Raw genomic sequence first — 20821 nt, 5'->3', positions numbered from 1 at the left:
TAAATATTTTAGTATTTAAAAACAATTGTTTTATATGAAAAAAATTGGCTAATCTCCTTTAGAAGAACAATGGCTCTTATGTACAAATTTAAATTATATATTAAATATATTTTCTTTTGAAAACTAACAAACACGATAATGTTTATTTAAATATATTTTCTTTTAACTAACAAACACGATATGGATCTTAACGCGAATGTGTGGGAAGAAGTCCTTGCCTTTGGAAATTTCTAAAGATTTATCTGTGTTGTGAATTGAATTAAGAAATGAAATCGATTTATTTACTCGGCAGGACGTTCCTTACAGTGAAACACTTTCCTTTGAAATTTACATTGAAACATCAATATTACTAAGTAGTATTTCTAACCTCGAAGAAAAACAAACGCTTTGTGACATTAATTTAGAAATTTTATTATTAACAACTGAGATCAACAGTATGTCTTTGATTAGGCCCGTTCCAGCTCATCCTCGTTAATCTCTACTCCCTCGTCATCACTGACGTCACGTCTCTCCTCCTCTTCCACGTCCCTGCCTACTTTCTTTTTCAAGCATCTGATAAATCCGTTACCGTGGTATCCTTTTTTACACTTGCAGATATTTCCGTTAAAGGAAGCATTCCTTACACATGGTCCTGCAAAGATTTTTTTAATTTGGTGTTATAATAATACGCTTTAAGATAAGCAAAATAAATTATGTGCTCAAGAATTTGTATGTTAGCACAAATTTTAATAGTTCAAACTTTTTTCTAATCAATTAAACTTCGTAAAATTTTTTGTTAATCGTTTACATCGGTACAATAAAATGATTTATAACAAGTCATGTGGCATACTTCTGCATCCATAGATAACTGTAAGGTATTTGAAGGTTCCTTTGCAAGGGTCTCCAAAAACTCCATTGCTAGCTTTCAATTTACATCGTCTTCTACCGTCACAACTTTTGACCACCAATTTCTTTGATTTAACAGCTCTGCAAGTTGTCGTCTTTATCGGTTTGCCTTTGGCACATGTGTGTTTGTTTCTTCGGCCATATACGGCGTAAAAAGTTCGAATGACTCGACCTCTGCTGCAATGCAAGGTTAAATTTTTGTGCTCGCAAGCCGTTCCCTTTCCAACTTTAAACCCTAAATTGAAACGAGTGTACTTGAGATCGATAAATGGTTCAAATTATATTTCAGGTGTTGTTTTTGCATTGTTTCACTTACATTTGTTTGGTTTTTTTTTTTTTGAATCTACAGATTTTATGATTTTATATTTTTGTGTCATATCAAAAATTAATCTTGGAGTATCAATTTACATACAACGTATTACAGATGTGAAGCGTCTTCTGATGCATTGACGTTTAGCTTTATTCCATCTAAATCCTTGTAGGCACCGACATCTTCCTCTGAAACACCATGCGTTCTTTCCACACTTATTCTTCTTGCCACACCTGCGGCCCTTTCTGACACATTGTCGCCTTCTTTTACTCCAAGCAAAGCCCCTTTTGCATCGGCATTTTCCTTTCACACACTGGGCATTCTTCACACATTTCTTACTGCACTTTTTCTCTATGAAGTAAAAAACCAATTAAAACATTTCAAGAGGTAGAAGTTAGAAAACTAGTAATCGTTTAATATCTTACACAGTTACTCTATATGCTTGCATGCAGTTAAACCACCCAGTAATAAGAGTATAGTGCTGCAAAAAGAGGAATGAAGAAGCCTCCCAAGAGCACAAGTTCCTTTTAACAATTATAGACAAAACTGGGTAAAAATCTGAAAGATTCATATAAAATAATGTAGTAACTGCATAAGATGATTGAATAAATCTTGAACTTTTAATTTGAAGAAGCTTTTGATAGAATATCTCGACTAACGTTTGCGACAAGTGTAAACAACATTTAGGGAACTGGTGTATGTTGGGCAACGACCTCTGGCTCCGACTCGACATCTTGTCCTTCCATTACAGGTCCTTCCGACCTGAAAACGTGACCACCGTGTCCAACATTTTGGTCTTAAACTAGAACATCTTCTGTCATTACGTTTGTGTGTCGTATAAAGCACACGTATTGTTCTGCCTCTTCCACACCATAAATTTAACCTTTGATTTGCACAAGCAAACGATCGACGGAATCCTGTTGAATTAAGCTTTGTACAGTATGGTGAAAACTGAAGTATTCATTTTTTTACATTGCATATGAGAGATTTGGTATTCAACTCACCTCTTACATCCCTTTCTTCGAGTTCTTTCACTTCTCTAGCTGCAAACGCAAAATTATACCCATAAAATTCACAAATCTGAGTAAAATTTTCAATCGCAGAATGTCGATAGATTTACCTGGAAGCTGTACCGGTCTTTCCTCTTCTTCTGTTTCTTTGTCTAGTAACACAAAAACATTTTAATATAACTACACAAAAACATTTTAATATAATTTAAGACCAATTATGACCACCACTACTTCAGAACGTAAGTAAATAAAAGAAAATCGGCTGCATACCTTGTGTTGACCTTTCCGACTCTTCTTCTAAATCTCTTGCATCTTTCGCTACAATATTAAGACTAAATTGCAAGTTTAAAAGAAGACAGAGCAAAATATTTTCCGAATCCATGAAAATAAAATTTACTTGAAAGATGGCCATGCTGTTAAGTAAAGAATGTCGATAGATTTACCTGGAAGCTGGACCGGTCTTTCCTCCTCTTCTGTTTCTTCGTCTAATAATACAAAAACAATTTAATATTAATTTAAAGACCGATTATGACCATCAACTTCAAAACTTAAGTCACTGAAAGAAAATCGGCCACAGACCTTGTGTTGACCTTTCTGACTCTTCTTCTAAATCTCTGGCATTTTTCACTACAATATTTAGACTGAATTGCAAGTTTAAAAAAAAAAGACAGAGCAAAATATTTTGCAGAATCCATGAAAATAAACTAAATTTACCTGAAAGGTGACCATGTTGTTCTTCCTCTTCGTCCGTAATTGCCGCAGTCTCTGTCTTATCCTCTAGTTGTATGGAATCTATTAAATCAAGTAAGTTCTACTTTTAAAAATATTCTAAATGCTTAAATCCCTTTGTTTCATAGTTATGCATGATATCATGAATATTAAGCTGAATAAAATCATAATAGCGATGAATAGAACATAAATATAAAGCACGCTTACAGTGAACAGACGCCAGCAGTATACCCAGAATCAGAGGTACCTTCATCCTTGGATTGTGGTCGTGTGGGGACTGGTCTTGGTTCCATCAATTTTATACAAATTGTTACAGTACATTTTTATGGATTTATGACTATTAAGATCTTTACTAACCTCACGTAAGTGTGTAGCAGCTGGTTTTGGTCGAGTTTCCGAGATCTGAAATTGAAGTATTCAAATTATGCACTTTCTGATACTTTATCATCTTAAACACTTTAAACAATATTATAGGTAGGTTCCCTTAACCTTACCTCTACTGGATTCCTTAACTTTGAATCCTTACAAAGATACTTTGCCGGGTCCAGCAAATCTCCACCAAGCTCCTAATTTTACTTCTTACAAAAATATTATCTGCTGTAAAGGAGAAAGTTTTGACGCACTTTGTCACATATTGTAGAAGAGGTGTGTAATACATATTTTTTAAATTTCATATGTCAGTCAGTTACATGGAAACATTGTCAGCACTTTTCTAAGTTTATCAGTACCGGCAGTAAAAACGTCAGTAATTGTCTAAGTTTTACAGTAACGACAGCACATTGTCAGTAATTTTCTAAGTTTGTCAGTAAAAAATGGGAATGTCAGTACGTTTTTGACTTAGTAGTGATTTGACTTTCTACATTTATGCAACCATTCTATATAGTAAATCAAGACTATAATCTTTTTGATATCATAGACAACTGCTTCTTCATAAAAATAGAACTCCTGTGATTGGTCTTCAACAGAATTATTTCGTTAAAAACACTCTGATTCTAAACACAGGCACATTGAAGTTTGATATTTTTGGCAACATTTGCGTAGTCTTTCGAAACCGGGTATTCCAACAAATTGTTGGAAGTTTAATGGGAACTAATTGTCCTCATTTATTAGCTACCCTGTCTTCACATTCCCATGAAACAGAATTTACTCAGAATTTTTACATGAAAATAGAAATCATGTTGTGGTCTTTAACTGGACTTGTATATAGTTATACATGTATCAATCTAAAAAAGTTACTTTCTTTCACTTGTCGAGTCAATGTATCCCAGGAAAGTTTTACTCTGAAATGTTCCCACAAAACAACATCTGACTTACGGTTTGGCTTAATAACATTCTTCATTAGTCCAATTTTATATTTATATACATGTATAATGACAAAATTCCTTAATCTAAGCATATTGCCAATATATCGATATTACAAAATCGTATTGCGATACGATATTGTTTGTCATTGTATTGCAATATATTGAAATATCGATATTATTGCCCAGCCCTATAAAAGGGGCTGCAATATTTGTTTCATAATTTGATTTTATATATCTATAGACAACAAGGGCCAACTGACAAATAAATTGATTGATTGATTGATTGATTGATTGTATGTTTTTTAACGTCCCTCTCGAGAGTTTTTCACTCATATGGAGACGCCACCGTTTGCGGTGGAGAGCGGCATATTTCGTCCTATACCCGGCACTTAACGGTCATTAAGCAGGGAGGGATCTTTTTCGTGCCAGTACCTACTTCGTACGGATCAACTCCTTACTTCGCGACTCTACAGATGACGTTCTAACCACTGCGGCGACAAACAAATAAATTTAATAATAAATTAGATTAATTCCTTCAGTTTTTTTCCTTTGACAACTTTCTTGTTTGTTTAAATATATTCCGCTATCACCTGCACATGGTGTTTAATGTCTCCGAACTAGTTCAGTGTGCAAGAGCATGCACCGATCAATTTTTAAACCGAGACAGGCTACTGACAGAAAAGTTGATGTTACAGTCAGGGGTTTTAACAACCTCGTTGAAAGCCAACATTTCAAAATTACCTTATTACCGAATCTGACCTAAAATTGGGTCGTAATTTGCTTACATGCTTCCTGCCAATTATAAGACTTTCTAAAGGAATCACTGTCTAGTTTGTTGGATATGTCAGGGTTTATAGCGCTAGTTGGAAACATGAGTTGCATAACGGAAGACCGTTGATCAATGTACCTGGCATACCCAACAAACTAGACAGTGATATCTTATATTTCCATTTTATTGGGAAATAAATTTATAGATTTAGATTTTAAAAATGGTGTCAAATAAATGTATATTGTGATCGGGATGTCCCGTCTGTTACGCTTTGGGGTACCCATCTCTTGTCCGCAACTCCTCATACCACTGAATGAAATTTAATGACTTTCACAGAATCTTTTTAACATAGTGCCATTGTGACCTCCTATTTAACTTTTTGATCCGATACAAATTTTGGATTTCCCATAGAAAAACATGGACACTGCCATTCTTTATTCAACTTTTTGATCCGACACATATTTTGGGTTTCCAATAGAAAAACATGGACACTGCCATTCTTTCTATAATATTGAAGGGTACACATCTCTTATCCGCAACTCCTCAGAGATCTTGAAAAGGGGGCAGTTTGGAATCGAGTAGGGGCCCTCAGTCACAAACACACTGATTTATTAAATCTTATGTATATTTTGGGCACAAAAGAGGGCGGGCCCACCCACCCCCCTCTCTAAATCCGCCAATGCAAACTTGGAATACATTTTATTATATTTTAATTAGGATATGATGTTGACACGAAGATTTTGTTAAAAACATGGGGATTATTGGAAATTGTATGGTAGATAAAGTGTACCCGTATACTGAGGATACAGACTAAGGAATTGGTGCATTTATTTCTTGAACTAAAATTGTAAATCCCAATCCTAGAAATTGAAGGTTCAACAGTTTGGTAAATCATAATGCAACTCCTTTCACTTCCCATTTTTAACAAAATTGAGTCATCACCATATTTTCTGGGCTCTTGAGACAAGCACCTGTTACCAACAGCAGTAGAACTTCTGATGACAAATTAGTATGTGTATACAAAGACTGCAGTACTTAATATCATCCGTTTGTTCCGCATTGATTTTCTGCCCAATGTAACACAAGAGATGTAAATAGTGAGATGTTTTTATTATCCTCTTCTTACCAATTTCAATACACTTGTCATACAGGCAACGTAACTAGACAATCTGTCATCACTATTTATAAATAAAGCATTATGTAGCTGCACATGATCAAATTATGTCAGTGAATGCAAATTAATGTAATAAATAAACTTCCATTATACTACGCATATGCATATTAAAACATCATAATTTCACTTATCCAAAACCTCTATTTTCCTATTAAATAAAGAAATTTATTCCATGGCTATCAATGGAATGGGCTTTTATAATATATTATGTTGACACTTTGTTTACAATATCAAATACAATATGTATTTCCTTTGTGCACATTTCCTAAAATAAACTTTCAATTCATATTTACAATTTCAGATAAATAGTAAAATAAATATTCAAATCAATTAAAACCTCAATAAGTATACATGCATCTAAAGAGAGAAGAAAATGACAGAAAACTGTAATTTTTACACAGAAATATATTGGTCCAGTAAAGAAAAGTTATCATTTCTATATTAGAATCTAAACCTCTTTTATGGGTGTGGACAGAAGAGTTATGAAAACAACTTGTTTTTGAATTTTTTGTATATCTCATTTTTTTGTTATGAAAACAGTCAGTGGATTATCCATATCATATTTAGTGAGCCAATAATTAACAGTTATTTATAGAAAGTGTGGCATACGGTAAACATGAAAATGTTTAGGTTTGGAGGAATTTTCTCAATCTTTGCAATTTCTTTATTTTCTAGTCTTGTAGACATACATTGCATAAGACATAACAAATATTGCAAAATTTAAACTTAATCTAACATACGTCTTCCAGACATCTTAAAAATAAAGTTTACATCTTGAAAATTTTTTAGCTTTGAACTTTTTAATTCTTATTTTTTCTATTATCTGATAATAATAAATTTCTGCAGTTGCAGAACTGCAACTCATGGATATACCCTTACCCAACTACACTCTCTCCCCACCCCCCAAAAAATTGTAAAGTGATATTGCTTAATATCTTAATCCTGGTGATTCAATAAAGTTAATGAATTGGAACTGGAAAACTTACGGGTATAAAAAAACAAAATGCTACTGAAGAATAAAATATCAATACTCATATTCTCTTGAGCTTTTGATAAAAAAAAAGCTTCAATAAATTTCAGGGGATCTAGATATTTCGGTATAGAGTCAATTTCATAACAATAGAAAGACCAGCCATTGACTGATTTCTGCATATCACTGGTAATCAACATAATGGTTTACAAGACACTTAAGTTAAACTGTATCTACATATACAAATCTAAAATTTTTACTTAAAAAAACAAAACATTGGTTTTTAATGTAGAACCACAATATCTGTGTTAATAAAACAACCAACAACAATTACTGTTCAAACTTTACACACAATACTTTGTTTCACAATTTAACTGATTAAACTTTACACACAAAAGATTTGTTTTTATTCATACATAACAAAAAATCTCTAAACTGAAATTCCATAAGATCTATTAAAACAATTCTTCCCATATACATGTATGAATGTACAAGACTGTTACCTTATAAATAGTTATGGACTCTGAACACATCATTCCTGAGATGCGACTATTCCGGGATGAGTTCCGATTCCGTCGTCTGTAGGATTGTTTGACCGTCTGTGTCCATCGCTAGAAGGGCCTGTACCGTCTCCAGAGGAATCGGTTCCCCGTCCCCTCCCTGGAGCTGCACAGTGCTGCCATCTTCATTCTGTATAATGATGAACCCATCAGGGGTTTGATAAATATTAGATGCAGTTATTATTTGATTGGCTTGAAATCCTGCCTCCTCCAATGTGGATTCATCCACTAACTGAGTCAATTCTTCTTGGTTCTGTAATCCGTCCTCCATGCTCGCCTCCACCATAACATGTGAAGTTTCATCCACAACCTGAGCACTTCCGTTATCACTAACAACTTCAGCTGTCATCAAATTCACAGATCCCTCAGGTGTGGAACCAATGAAGTCAGTTGTCACAAAACTCTCTTCATCATTGTTGGTTATATGAATATCAGCACTGGTAGTTGCCAGTGACGACACAGAATTATCAGTGGTTTGCAAAGTCACAGATTCCGATGGGACGACAGTCAAATTTTCCACAATGCTGTTGTTCTGAATGACAACAGATGGAGTGGAAGTAACAGTATTTTTGGTACTTTCACTGTCCTGACAATGAGTGACTGTTGAAGTTTTACTGATCGGGGTTTCACTGATGACGAGCCCCTCAGGGGACACAATCCTTACTATCTTGGTCTCTCCTGCTGGAGAAATCGTAGGGGCCTTGTTCACTTTGTTCAGAAGGCTAACTCCTCCAGAGAAAACGGGCTGTGGCACGTTCTGCACCACCACCGGTGACCCACTTGCAATGGTTGGTTGATGTCGACTTCGAGCAGGTACGGACTGCACAATGATAGGGGCGGACGGTTGGGACTGAGAAATTAGAAGTTTCTGAGAGTTAATGGTAGAGGACAAGGCAGCAGTGCCTTGAGATTTGACTTTGGCCACTGCCTTGCTCATTGTGGAAGGAGAAATTGGATGGATGACTATGGGAGGTTGGGTGGAAGATCTTCCAAGACTACTTATTGCAGCGTCACTGGTGGAGATGGTTATCTTTTTATTGGTTGTGGTGGTAGAACTTGGATTAACAATGGGGAAGGTGTTGCTGTTTGAAGAATTTTGAGATGATAATGATGAGGAGGAAGGAGAGGAAGCAATTGCTGCTGACATTGAGGGTTTAAATTTCTTTGCAGGAGAAGAAATTTCTTCTTTAATCACTGTGTTTAGATTGCGTTTCACAGGAGTGTTCACCGAGTTGAGTGTCATAGCGGCATGCTCAGGGAATGTCACTGATTCCTGGGTTGCAGGCATTTCTTTCATCTCATACCCACCAACCTCCAGTCCTACAGCACCTGCAAGCTTCTCATCCTCAACCTACAATGGAAGCCAATCAAATTATTTGTGAGGGCTCCAATCTTGATTATATAAAATTAGGGGCAGTGATCAGTGTAAAATATTGTTTTCCTAATTGTAATTATATATCCCCTCAAAGCAGTGTTAGAGGTGATATAGTTACGTGCTTTTGTGCATGTTTGTCCCTGTGAGAAAGGGATGTGACCTGCACTAGAATCGATGTTAAATGCTGTCTTGATTTATAGATACATTCTTCGTGAGGTGTTGCTCCAAGATTGCAATACTTTTGTTTTTTCTTATTACTATAAAGTCAGTATAAATATAATGTTGGTCTAAAAACAAGAGGCCCAGGGGCCACAGCGCTCACCTGAGCACATCGGCTTGGAAAAAGCACATATCAGATCAGATCTGAAAGTTTACTGAGGTGGGGGGGGGGGGGGGGGGGGGGTTGCATTTACAGGGGTTCTACTGAGGTTGGAGGGGGGGGGGGGGTTGTGCAACACCCCCCCCCAGGGGTTTTGAACAAACTAGAATCTACACTTTTCCATATAAATATCACTAATCATGGATTTGAAGTACTTGAAAAGAAGATTTTAAAAGGTATCCCTAAATATCCCTATGTAAAACTTGGGTCTGCCATTTTGGCCCCACCCTAGCCCCGGGGGTCATGATTTGAACAACAAGAGGCCCATGGGCCACATCGCTCACCTGAGTAACTTGGGTGATGCAGTTCTTTACCAGATTCCCCCTCTTGCTATAGTCCTATCATGCCCCACTACCCCCTTCCCTTTTATGATTTGAAAACTTTAGCTACACTACCCCAGGATGCTTCCACATAAGTTTCAGCTTTCCTGACCCAGTGGTTCTTGAGAAGAAGATTTTTAAAGATTTGTTCTATATATTTCTATGTAAAACTTAGAATTCCCTATTGTGGCCCCACCCTACCCCCCGGGGTCATGATTTTAACAATTTAATATCTACACTACCCAAGGATGCTTCTACATAAGTTTCAGCTTTCCTGGCCCAGTGGTTCTTGAGAAGAAGATTTTTAAAGATTTGTTCTATATATTTCTATGTAAAACTTGGATTCCCTATTGTGGCCCCGCCCTACCCCCGGGGGTCATGATTTTAACAATTTAATATCTACACTACCCAAGGATGCTTCCACATAAGTTTCAGCTTTCCTGGCCCAGTGGTTCTTGAGAAGAAGATTTTTAAAGATTTGTTCTATATATTACTACCTGGGTATGTAAAACTTGGGTCGGCCATTTTGGCCCCACCCTAGCCCCGGGGGTCATGATTTGAACAAACTTGAATCTACACTACCTGTGGATGATTCCACATGAGTTTCATCTTTCCTGGCCCAGTGGCTCTTGAGAAGAAGATTTTTTTATATTAAATGCCATTAATTTTTCTCTAATTCACAATTATCTCCCCTTGGAAAAGGGCGTGGCCCTTCATTTGAACAAACTTGAATCCCCTTTACCCAAGGATATTTTGTAGCAAGTTTGGTTGAAATTGGCCCAGTGGTTCTTGAGAAGAAGATGAAAATGTAAAAAGTTTACGACGATGACGACGACAACGGACAAATTTTGATCAGAAAAGCTCACTTGAGCCTTTGGCTCAGGTGAGCTAAAAACATATAGAAGATATTCTACAGTTCTACTACGAGGTAAGTATCCATTTGTTTCATTTTTTTAAAACCCACCTTCAAAATGTTCTGGCTTTTCTCTGTGCTGGGCTGCATAAAAGTTTTACAGACTTCCCTCACTTCCTTGGCGAGTGTTTTGAACTCATTGTAAATGAGGTCAGCGTGAGGTCGTCTTGGCACACCTTTCTGTACCTTGAGGAGGAGGAAGTCCCAGAGAGTGAAAACTTTAGCAATCCGAGGTAAAACTAGGTCAATCAGATCCTCATCAGAACAGCTGGATATCAACTACAAGCAGATAGCAGGAAAATAAATATAAGTTAATAAACAAAATGCATTTAATTAGTGTGTGTAGCTCACCACTTGAATTTCAATGCATGCATTTGGCTTTATGATCAAATTTAAGCAACAACAAATCTACTGAAAAAGGTGTGTCTGTGTGAAAAATTCTCATTTGAAGAAACTATTCTTTCAATGAAATGGTTTATAAACTGCTTAAATCTACATATGTATTCTGTCCCTACTCTATGGCCTTGTTCAAATCTGAGTGTAGATACACTGTACTTGTATACTAAACAATTGCTAGTATGAAAACATGCAATGACACTTTCCAAAAGACTAAGACTAGGTTGAATAGCAAAATGTAAATTAAAATATGATAGTATTCTAATGTTTTGTTCCAAAATATTCCAGTATCAACTGAGATTTTTTGCCATGCACGCTCTGTTCAGACATAATTCAAACTATGATTAGTTTTGTTCATTGTTGCATGTTTAAATGCCTAACATTAAAAAAAAAAGTTTAGAGACATTTGATGAAGTTAAGTCTAAAGAAAAGGTAAAAATTAGAACACAAAGACTGAAATAAATTTTTAATGCTTGTTGGAAGGAGGGACGGGATTGGATGGGGGGGGGGGGGGGGGGGGGGGCTAGTAGTAGTAAAAAAGTGACTAAGGTTTTATGGAGTTTTGCCACTTTTAGTCAAATTGGTTTACTGTTGATAAAAGTAAAAGGTTTTGATGCATACTAACCAGTTCCATCGTTTACCTGCATAACTAATGGAACAAAATGATTCTAGAGGAATTGTTTACACAATTACCCTCACCTCTTTAAGTTTAGATCTGCGTCTGATGGCTGAGTTTGGCCCAGGTGGCCTACCCCTGCTCCCTCCCCGCCTCTGGTAATATCCCCGGGTGGAGGGGGGTCGAGGTGGGGTGCTGGAGGTAGAGTCCTGTGTATTGCTATCCTCAGACATGTTCCCAGCATTGGAAAATCCATTATGGGACACACTCCCAAAATAACCTGTTTGAATCAAAAGCAGTGTTTATTTACTAGTCTATTAAGGTTAAAATTCCATTCAGAGATCTATTGATTACGATTTCAATTTTACCACAAACTTCATATATTTGTTCCTAAAATGCACATATAAAGCTATGTGTGATAACAAGGCAATGCATGTGTGTCACATAGATATTAAAATATTTAATTACAAATGTACAGAAAATGACTTACTTCCTTGTGTTGTTATCTGCTGACCGTCGGGGGCATGGTCTGGGTTCAGTCTATAATGTCGCTCTAGGCTTCCCTGTCCTATGTATGCCTTATTGCAAACAGAGCACTGAAAGTTCTTTGGTTTTCCTGATGTGGGCAAACCTGTGAAATCTTCAAGTCATTAGCAATAAAAAAACCTCAGGGCACATTTTTCATGTATTCTCAACACTAGATATATAAATTCTAGGGCTGTCACGGTTAACCGATTGTCAACATTCGGTTACACAATTTTCCGCATGGTGGTTCGGTTTTTTTTATCTTTTATATAATACTAATTTGCTTGCAACACGCGTTGTGATTGGTTGTTTATTTCAATGAAGGGTTCTTTAACCAATGAAAATACAGATAACATCGAAGACATTTAAACATGGCAAATACATGTGGAAGGAAAACCAAATCACAAGTAATTGTTTTGTCAACCACGTCCCCTACTTTCAAAAACGTGAAGTATTCCCACACTTGTGATTTGGTGATAACTCTAGTCAATAACTATATTTATTTTATTTTAAACAAGAAGTTTATTACTTCGTTATTTTTTGTTACATTTAACCACTTGTTCTGCTGAATAAAATGGATAGAAATTTGTGTCAGCAAAATAGTACTTTCTACAATGTCCTTAATCCTCATTATCCTTTGATATATATAAAGATTTTTATTTAAATTCTCAAAATGAAAACCGACAAAAAACCGAAAACCGAGAATTTATTTTCTGAACCGAACCGAACCGAAAAATGTCTGAACCGTGGCAGCCCTAATAAATTCAATACCGGTACCGGTGTTTATCAAATCACTGACCCTGCAGTGGGGTATGTCTTTTAACCACAAGGAACCACAAGGAACCCCAATGAACCACAATGAACCACAAGGACACCACAATGAACCTCTTATTTAATTTTAATGAATCTAGATATGGTTTATATGCATTTTCTAGTCATTTGAGTCATACAGGTGACCTATTTATATCTGTTATAGTCCGACATTGTGCTTCCTGTCTGTCTGTTTCCTAATCTTTTGAACCATTTCAGTTTCTTTTCTTGAACAGCTTATCCAATTTCAACCAATTTTGGCACAAAGCATCTATAGGTAAAGGGGAGCATAAAGAAGATATTCAGTGGATGTAAATATACCGTATAAGTAGAATTTTTAGCGAGGATTTAATTTTTGCATTATTAGCAAGGGTGCTGACATCGCTAAAATTGAATATCGCTAAAAATTAATTTCCTATTATTTATACCAGTTTTTAGGTAGAAATCGCTAAATTTGCATCTCGCTAAAATTTCCTCTTATACGGTATACTGTTTAACATACGTCTTCACTCAGATTTTGAAATCCAAATCTTTTTGTTCCCCTTTACCTATACAGCAGTCTATCCCAAAAGCACCGGTCCGTCGGACAAAACAGGTGAAAATCTGATTGGTCTGATGCATTATCTAGTAAATTCGGTCCGTTTGTCCGAGGTTCGTTTTGGTTGGATTTTAAATTTTATATTTCTATTTCATCATATAGACGCTTAATCTTATACCAAAACACACTTTTAAAAACCTATTGTATTTGTTGATTGTGATTGTTTTAAAACCTACTAAAAAAAAATAATGTTTGTTACCCATTCAAATTATCCCCGAGTGGATTTTTTTTCTGACAATCAATCAGCCGATTCCATTTATTTAAATAAAAAATTAACTTGTAACTTTTACTAACTTGAGACATAAAATATGTCAATGTAGTTTACAAATTACCTTAAATATAAAGAGTAATCATTATTGTAACAACAATTTCCCTCAACAACGTTGTGAAGTTTGTTTTCTTCCGCTAGGTAGCCATTTTGGATGCCATGTTGGGTGTCCACTGGAAATATGACACCTGGTATTCAGTGTGTTTGGCCATACATAAGCAGAAAAAAAAGAATTCCTGTCACCCTTATTTTTTGGGGAATGTTACAGGAAAAAAAATTTTTTAAAGCTTAAGACATGTTTACTGATTCATATGCCATGAAAAAACATCGTTGTGATCATTATATGAAAAAGTTTTGGACCGGTGAAAATTCGTTTGGTCCTGTGAAATTGTGTTAACTGTCTGTCCAAATGTCCTGTGGCGATTTTTCTTTTTCGCGAAGACTGATACAGTAAAACTCGTTTAGTACGAACACGGATATAGAGAATTCACGGATATAGCGAAGTTATCTTGGATCCCCAGCTATGTGAATTTAACGTATTCCTTGTACGGATATAACGAATTATGGATATAGCGAAATTATTTTTTAGGTCCTGGTGACTTCGCTTTAACCAAGTTTTACTGTAGATGCTTTGTGCCAAAATTGGTTGAAATTGGATAAGCTGTTCAAGAAAAGAAGCTGAAATGGTTCAAAAGATTAGGAAACAGATGGACAAAACAACGTCGGACTATAACAGATTTAGGTCACCTGTATGACTCAAATGACTAAAAAATGCATATAAACCATATCTAGATTCATTAAAATTAAATAAGAGGTTCTTTGTGGTTCATTGTGATTTCCTTGTGGTTCATTGTGGTTTCCTTGTGGTTCATTGGGGTTCATTGTGGTTCCTTGTGGTTAAAAGACATACCCCCCTGCAGTGTATAAAAGTAACTTTCGGCAATAGTTTTTCTCTCTCAATATTGAATTGTAGTATATAATTTTAAACTGTAATTCTGGACTTCACGATTTATACAATTATTAATTTTAATTTGATTAATCTAGATTATCCTTCTATAGAATACCAATTACAATACTCAAAACTTTAAAGCTTGAATTAAGGTAACATAATACTTGTTGTTTAAGCAACTGAACAGTTTACCCATGTCGAGGCTGCTCTCGTCTTGGTCATCAATCACATGATCATCCTCTTCTTCCTCACCCTCGCTGTATTTATAGTCCGAGTATCCTCCATCCGAATCATCCGCCGCCTCTTCCTCCTCAAAATCCAACACATGAATGTGTTTGTAGTCCTTCACCATGTGTTTAGGAGGTTTTGAAATCCTCCCTGATCGTGTACGTGGGCGGTGTTTCTTTCGCTCCTCTTTTTCCTCTCGAGATAGATCTGGCCCATTGAGGCGATCTTCATCATCCTCTATCATTCTTTTCTTGTACGGCCGTCTTTGACCGTCTTTCAGAATCAGAGTTTGTGTTTGCTGCCCTTGTGAATGTTTCCTTGCTCCACCTGTCTTTAGACTGAGAGTTGAAGATTGAGCATTTTTATGGAGTTCTGAAGGGTAAATGACCCTGTAAACTATCCTTGTATTTGTCTGAGGATTGAACAGAATACTTGACCCTTCTTCTGACGTTTTTGTGACCTGTTGCTGTTGAACGACTTGCATTATTTGTTGGAGTTGCTCGGTGGACAGATTCTGCATGGGTGTGTATTGATTTCCCTGCTGGATGATGCGGATTGGATTTTGACTAGATCCCAGTGGAGCGCCACTAGCTTGATTGGATGGCATCAGTGTCAAACTTATTCTGCCTGAAGCAGAGTCTAGTTTCAAGACGTTATTTTGGACAGTGGTTGACATAGCGTCATTGGTAACATTGGGGTCCCCTGTTGTCAAACCCTGTTCTGGAAGAGTCACAGCAGTCATTGCTGCTGTGGCAAAGTCTGATTCATTTTTCACAAGTGCATATTCAGTGTTTGAGTAGCTATCCTCACTTTGGGCCACACTTTCACTATTAAAAGCATTCACCACCAGTTGATCGTTAATGCTGTCATTTGTTGTTCCATCAAACGCTGTATTGGACGCATCTTCTGTCACCAGCTGGTCACTGTCACCATTTATCTCATCAGCAGTGACGAACGCCTCTGAGGTGACCACGCTAGCAATGAGTTCTTCCTCGACACGCGCCTCGGGATCCGTCCCACTGGCATACCCCATGCCACTTTGTACGAATGTCCCCGTCGCTTCGTCCAAAGCTTGTTGGATAATATCCTCATCTGTTACCCCAACTCCGTTTACAACAGATCCGTCGATGTCCTGGGTGGATATAATGGTTCCATTTTCTAGAACATGCGTTCCATTCATATCAATAACATTGGCCACAGGGTCCGCCATATTTGTTTTGACTTCGCTGGGTATTTTTATTTTTATGGAAAAGTTCCACTATAACATTAATGTCGTGGTCTCTTGTTGAGTAGAGAGATACATTTAACTTACATTTCACAAAAGTCAAAAATTTCTTTGGTGAAATATTCGCCTGTTTCCGTAGTTTACGATGGCGCGAACACATTCATTCATTTTCCTGTTTTTCTGCTCGTTAGGGGTCGCTGTGAACATGGACCCTGCAGGTTACAGTTGAAATCCGCGAGTCGTCGACAACGTTTCTTCAGATAAACGTATTTTCAAATTCAAGTTGATAATTTATTTAAAATACTGAAAACCAACTGAATGATAAGAAAAAAAGCTTTTACGTTAATTTATATAAATCTAAATTTCTTTGTTAAAAATTAATTTTTGATGGTAAAATTTTATGGTCAAATTTCAAAATATACGTATAAAAAGGTCAGAAGATAATTATAGAGTAAGAATTAGATCTCTATATAATTCATTATGATATAAGTTAATCAGTTCAGTGAATTTGAAATGCTAAAAAAAATTATTTTTTTAATTCTGGAAAACCTTTTTTTATCCAGCAGTGTTCGACTAAATTTTTGCTAGGGCACATGACTGTTAAGCTTTTGCCTTATGATAAAAGTCAAGTTTTCAATTCAATCGTTAGGGGTACCGGTAGATCCAGGTATCGAAGATGTTCATAGAGACAAAAATAACTGACAGGCTGGGAGGTAGGGGGCGTGTTTTTACTTGTCAGTTGAAATTTGAAACAGGCACGTAGCATCGTTTTTGAAAGTGGGGGGCCAACCTGAGAAAAAAATTTTTTTACTTCCCTGAAAAAGTTGACAAGCAAAAAAAAAAAAAAAAACCAAAATTAAAAGTTGAGCAAAGTATGAAGTCCAAAGATTGGAGCAGAGGGTTAAATCCCCCATTTCATTCGGAGTCAGATTAGAATTGGATTATACTATTTATAAATCTACTTAGTATCTATGAAATATACTTATTTACAGGGGATGACAATCCCATTGCCCGACGCCCGGGGCTAGTGAATTTTAGGGTTGGGCAAGAGAAATTTTATTTACCACTTGCCCGTGGGCAAGTGACTTTTCAATTATCAATAAAATCAATTTTAATTTAATATTAAACTCAGTATTTGTCTTTCTCTTTTATAGAAATAATTATAAATACAGTATAAGTTAATGGTAGGGCAGGCAGAAAAATACACAATATTTGATAAATCAATATTTTTTGGTGTGACCATGCACTTGCCCTTGGGCAAGTGCCTTAAAAATCTATTTGTCAGCCCCTGTATTTAGTACTAAATGTACTGTCATTGGGGAATATATTTAACGCCAAACTTTTGTATAAAATTGGAAACTATTTCTCTACTAGTATCAGAGGCGTAGTCACAAACTTAAAAGTGTGTGTGTGTGTGTGTGCTTTTTTGACATTGTAGGCATCGTTTTTTTTTTTTTTTTCAGTAAAAATTGATTGAACTCGTAAATATATATACTTTCCTTTTCAAAGGTCATTTTTAAAATTATTATGTTAAAACATTTACAAGTACTCTAGAGTTGATATGAAAAGGATGCTCACATTTCTACTTATAGTTAACACCATTCATGCTGACTGCTGATATAAATTTAATAGTAAAACCAGAAACAAAAATATTGGCATTGAAATATAAAATAACACAGGCATTAATACATCGGTTTCATACTTTAAATTTTACTATAAAGAGACAAGTTAAATATTTCAAATAAGCTTATACAGTATACCGAAATCACAATGTCCTCCGCTTAACAAGGAAAAAGAAGAGTATATATGCGCGGACCATGGAGGGGGGGGGGGGGTTACTTTAACCTAAAAATCAAATACGGGCCTTTTTTTATGCCATAGGGAGTTGTGGTATAAAATTTCATTGCAAAACCTAAAAGGCTTACTTTGTTATATGTGTTAAACGGAAACGGGATACAGTTTTAAAACAGGCAGATTTTTGGATTGATAACCTTGACGATTGGACCTCAATATCATAGGGGTCTTTCTTAGGCCATAGGGAGTTATTGTGTAAAATTTAACTGCAAAAGCTCGGAGACTTTTTGAGATATCGCGTAAACGAAACGAACTTCAGACTGACGGACGGGCGGCGAACACAAGAGGTCTTGACAGAAACACGGAAATTAATACCACCCACTTTCAGCGGGGGACAATAACCAATCTTTCTGATTAACGTGATAATTTCATCGCCAGTTTCCCTTACTTATAAGCAATTTCTTAAGTATCTTAACGATTTTCATACTAATGTTTAGTAAATAAAAATAACTGGACACTTTGTCAACGTTTTTTATGTTCTCTTGATTATGACAAGGAGCACACGGCGGGTGTGACCGGTCGGCAGGGGGATGCTCACCCTTTCATGACACCTGATCCCACCTGTGACGTTTCAGAGGCCCATGTTTGCTCTGTCCTGGGCATTGTTTGAATAGACTTTTGAGCTTGAATACTGTTCGTTATCTCCATATACACTATCCTCCATTAATCAGTAGATCCACTTTGTTATTTTGTCAATTTTTAAAGAAAAATCCGATTTTTTTAATGCGAGTACGCTATTTAGCAAAGAGAGACAATTTTCATTATGGTTTTAAAAAACATATAATTCATAATAAAAATTGTTTTCTCTGTACAAGAACAATTTAACCAAAAATATTCTACTAAACTAGTCCATTCTAGTGATCAGCAAATAATACTTTACTGCAATGTGAGTCAAAATTATATGCATTTCGCGGATATGGGCAGATTCTCGGTAGAAGATAGCAGATGAAAACTATACTTAACGAATCGTTAACTATAGTTTACGGTTTGTAAACTATAGTTTACAGTCGATAAACCTAGTTTATCAATTGTTGAAACTATTTTAAATCATTTTTGTGAATTTTGCGTGCCATAGTTAAGTATAGTTTACGGTTGTGAAACATAGATTTTCGCGTTAACTATAGTTTACAGATGTAAAATATATATAGCACGCCAAATTCACAAAAATGAGCTAAACCTAGTTTCACAATTGATAAACTAGATTAATCGACTGTAAACTATAGTTTACAAACCGTAAACTATAGTTAACTGGGTTTTCATCTGTAAAACTATATTTAACAGTTGTTAACTAGAGTTTACGAATGCTAATCTAAGTTTATCTGTCTGTAATAAGCGTTAACAATAGATTTTGTTGATAAACATAGATTCACGTTTGTAAACTATATTTTACAATTTAAAAAAGTTAAGAGTTTTTTATATATATATATTTATCAGATCGTTAACTATAGTTATCGGTTTGTAAACTATAGTTTACAAATCGTGAAACTGTATTTATCAGAAAATCTATGTTTTTCAAAAATATAGTTTTCGGTGTTACGTAATTTACGGTTGTAAAATTGTTTTCTGTTAACTATAGTTTACAATTTAAAATATAATTAACTGTTAACTATAGTTTACAGTCCATAAACTACAGTTTACAAATAAACCTATTTTATCTATTGTGAAAAATTATTTGCTCATTTTTGTGAATTTGGCGTGCCATACTTAGTTTACAGTCTAAACCTAGTTTATCAATTGTGAAACTAGGTTTAGCTCATTTTTGTGAATTTGATATAGATATAGATAGCATCCTATATTACTTGCTACGTGAGAGATAGCCAGAAAACTTGGAGCTACAAGGTTAGTGGTCACATTTTAATTTCATTTGATTGCTATACTAGTAGCTAGGTTCGCATGCAGATGCTCCACCACCAGAGTCAGAGAGGACGGGATACTTGTAATACAGTCACTGCAGAGAAGAAGAGAGACACAACTAAGAACAAGGTGGATTCAGCACTGGGCTCAGGCATCAACCAGCACAGTACGTCAAAAGACAACTAAAAGAGGTTGATACTCAGTTTAACTGCCAAATCTCAAGTAACGGAATTGAAGCTATTGATGCACTATGTAATCAAAACAGCCCTACACAAAAGAACCTCTGTCCAAAGGGTCAGGAAATTCAAAGGTTTGGAAGAAGGCACCCATGGTGATTATATCTATGCATTCAATTTGTTTGCTCAGTTTTCTGGAAATTATGCACTCTAACTATATAATTAATTTGACCCCCATCCGTACAAAAAATCCCAGCTCTGAGGTCAGAAACACATTTTTGGGAATTTTAATATCATATTTTTGCTTACATATTTCTGTTGTAATCCTCAACACACGTGCTGTATCATCATTAATCTTTTGTTAGTTGCTACTATCAATTTTGAATTTCTTTCCAGTATGTTTTTCTTCTTTAAGTTTTTTACAAAAAAGTTAGGCATATTTTGCCTTCCCCTACCTTCAAGACACATTTTCTGATCTTTAGAAGTTCTGTCAATATACTATATTACATAAAATTGATCTCTTACTGTGGCACACTCTCAGGGCAAGTTCTTTGAACTTGAAAATTAACCAAACATATGCCTCCTTTTGCTAAATCAATCAATAAATATTTTATAAACTTAACC

At 35.7% G+C, this 20821-nt stretch overlaps 2 protein-coding genes across 6 annotated transcripts; both read right to left on the bottom strand.

Moving 5' to 3' along the window:
* Window positions 1–393: 393 nt before the first annotated feature.
* Window positions 394–3198, bottom strand: LOC134242789 (L-rhamnose-binding lectin CSL1-like). Of its 5 annotated transcripts, XM_062724918.1 has the most exons (11): window positions 3142–3198; window positions 2920–2997; window positions 2785–2832; window positions 2649–2690; window positions 2476–2523; window positions 2316–2357; window positions 2200–2238; window positions 1855–2112; window positions 1298–1546; window positions 830–1120; window positions 394–631 (listed from the first exon to the last, which is right to left on the bottom strand). In XM_062724918.1, the coding sequence occupies exons 1-11, from the start codon at window positions 3185–3187 to the stop codon at window positions 447–449; spliced, it is 1326 nt and encodes a 441-aa protein (XP_062580902.1). In that variant the 5' UTR covers window positions 3188–3198; the 3' UTR covers window positions 394–446. The 5 variants fall into 5 exon arrangements, with proteins under 5 accessions (XP_062580902.1, XP_062580903.1, XP_062580905.1 ...); XM_062724919.1 differs by lacking the exon at window positions 2785–2832; XM_062724922.1 differs by lacking the exon at window positions 1855–2112 and having other exon boundaries at window positions 395–631.
* Window positions 3199–6100: 2902 nt separating this feature from the next.
* LOC134242771 (uncharacterized) lies at window positions 6101–16498 on the bottom strand. Its single transcript, XM_062724897.1, has 5 exons — window positions 15053–16498; window positions 12201–12341; window positions 11794–11990; window positions 10750–10977; window positions 6101–9062 (listed from the first exon to the last, which is right to left on the bottom strand). Exons 1-5 carry the CDS (start codon window positions 16296–16298, stop codon window positions 7701–7703), a joined length of 3174 nt encoding a protein of 1057 aa, XP_062580881.1. The 5' UTR covers window positions 16299–16498; the 3' UTR covers window positions 6101–7700.
* Window positions 16499–20821: the final 4323 nt, after the last annotated feature.

This window comes from Saccostrea cucullata, unplaced genomic scaffold, assembly GCF_032062105.1.
Source record: "Saccostrea cucullata isolate Sc308-1 unplaced genomic scaffold, CSIRO_AGI_Scuc_v1 ctg907, whole genome shotgun sequence".
Taxonomy (NCBI): Eukaryota; Metazoa; Mollusca; class Bivalvia; order Ostreida; family Ostreidae; genus Saccostrea; species Saccostrea cuccullata.
Note: the sequence above shows the minus strand (reverse complement) of the source record. Positions and strands in the feature narration are given on the sequence as shown.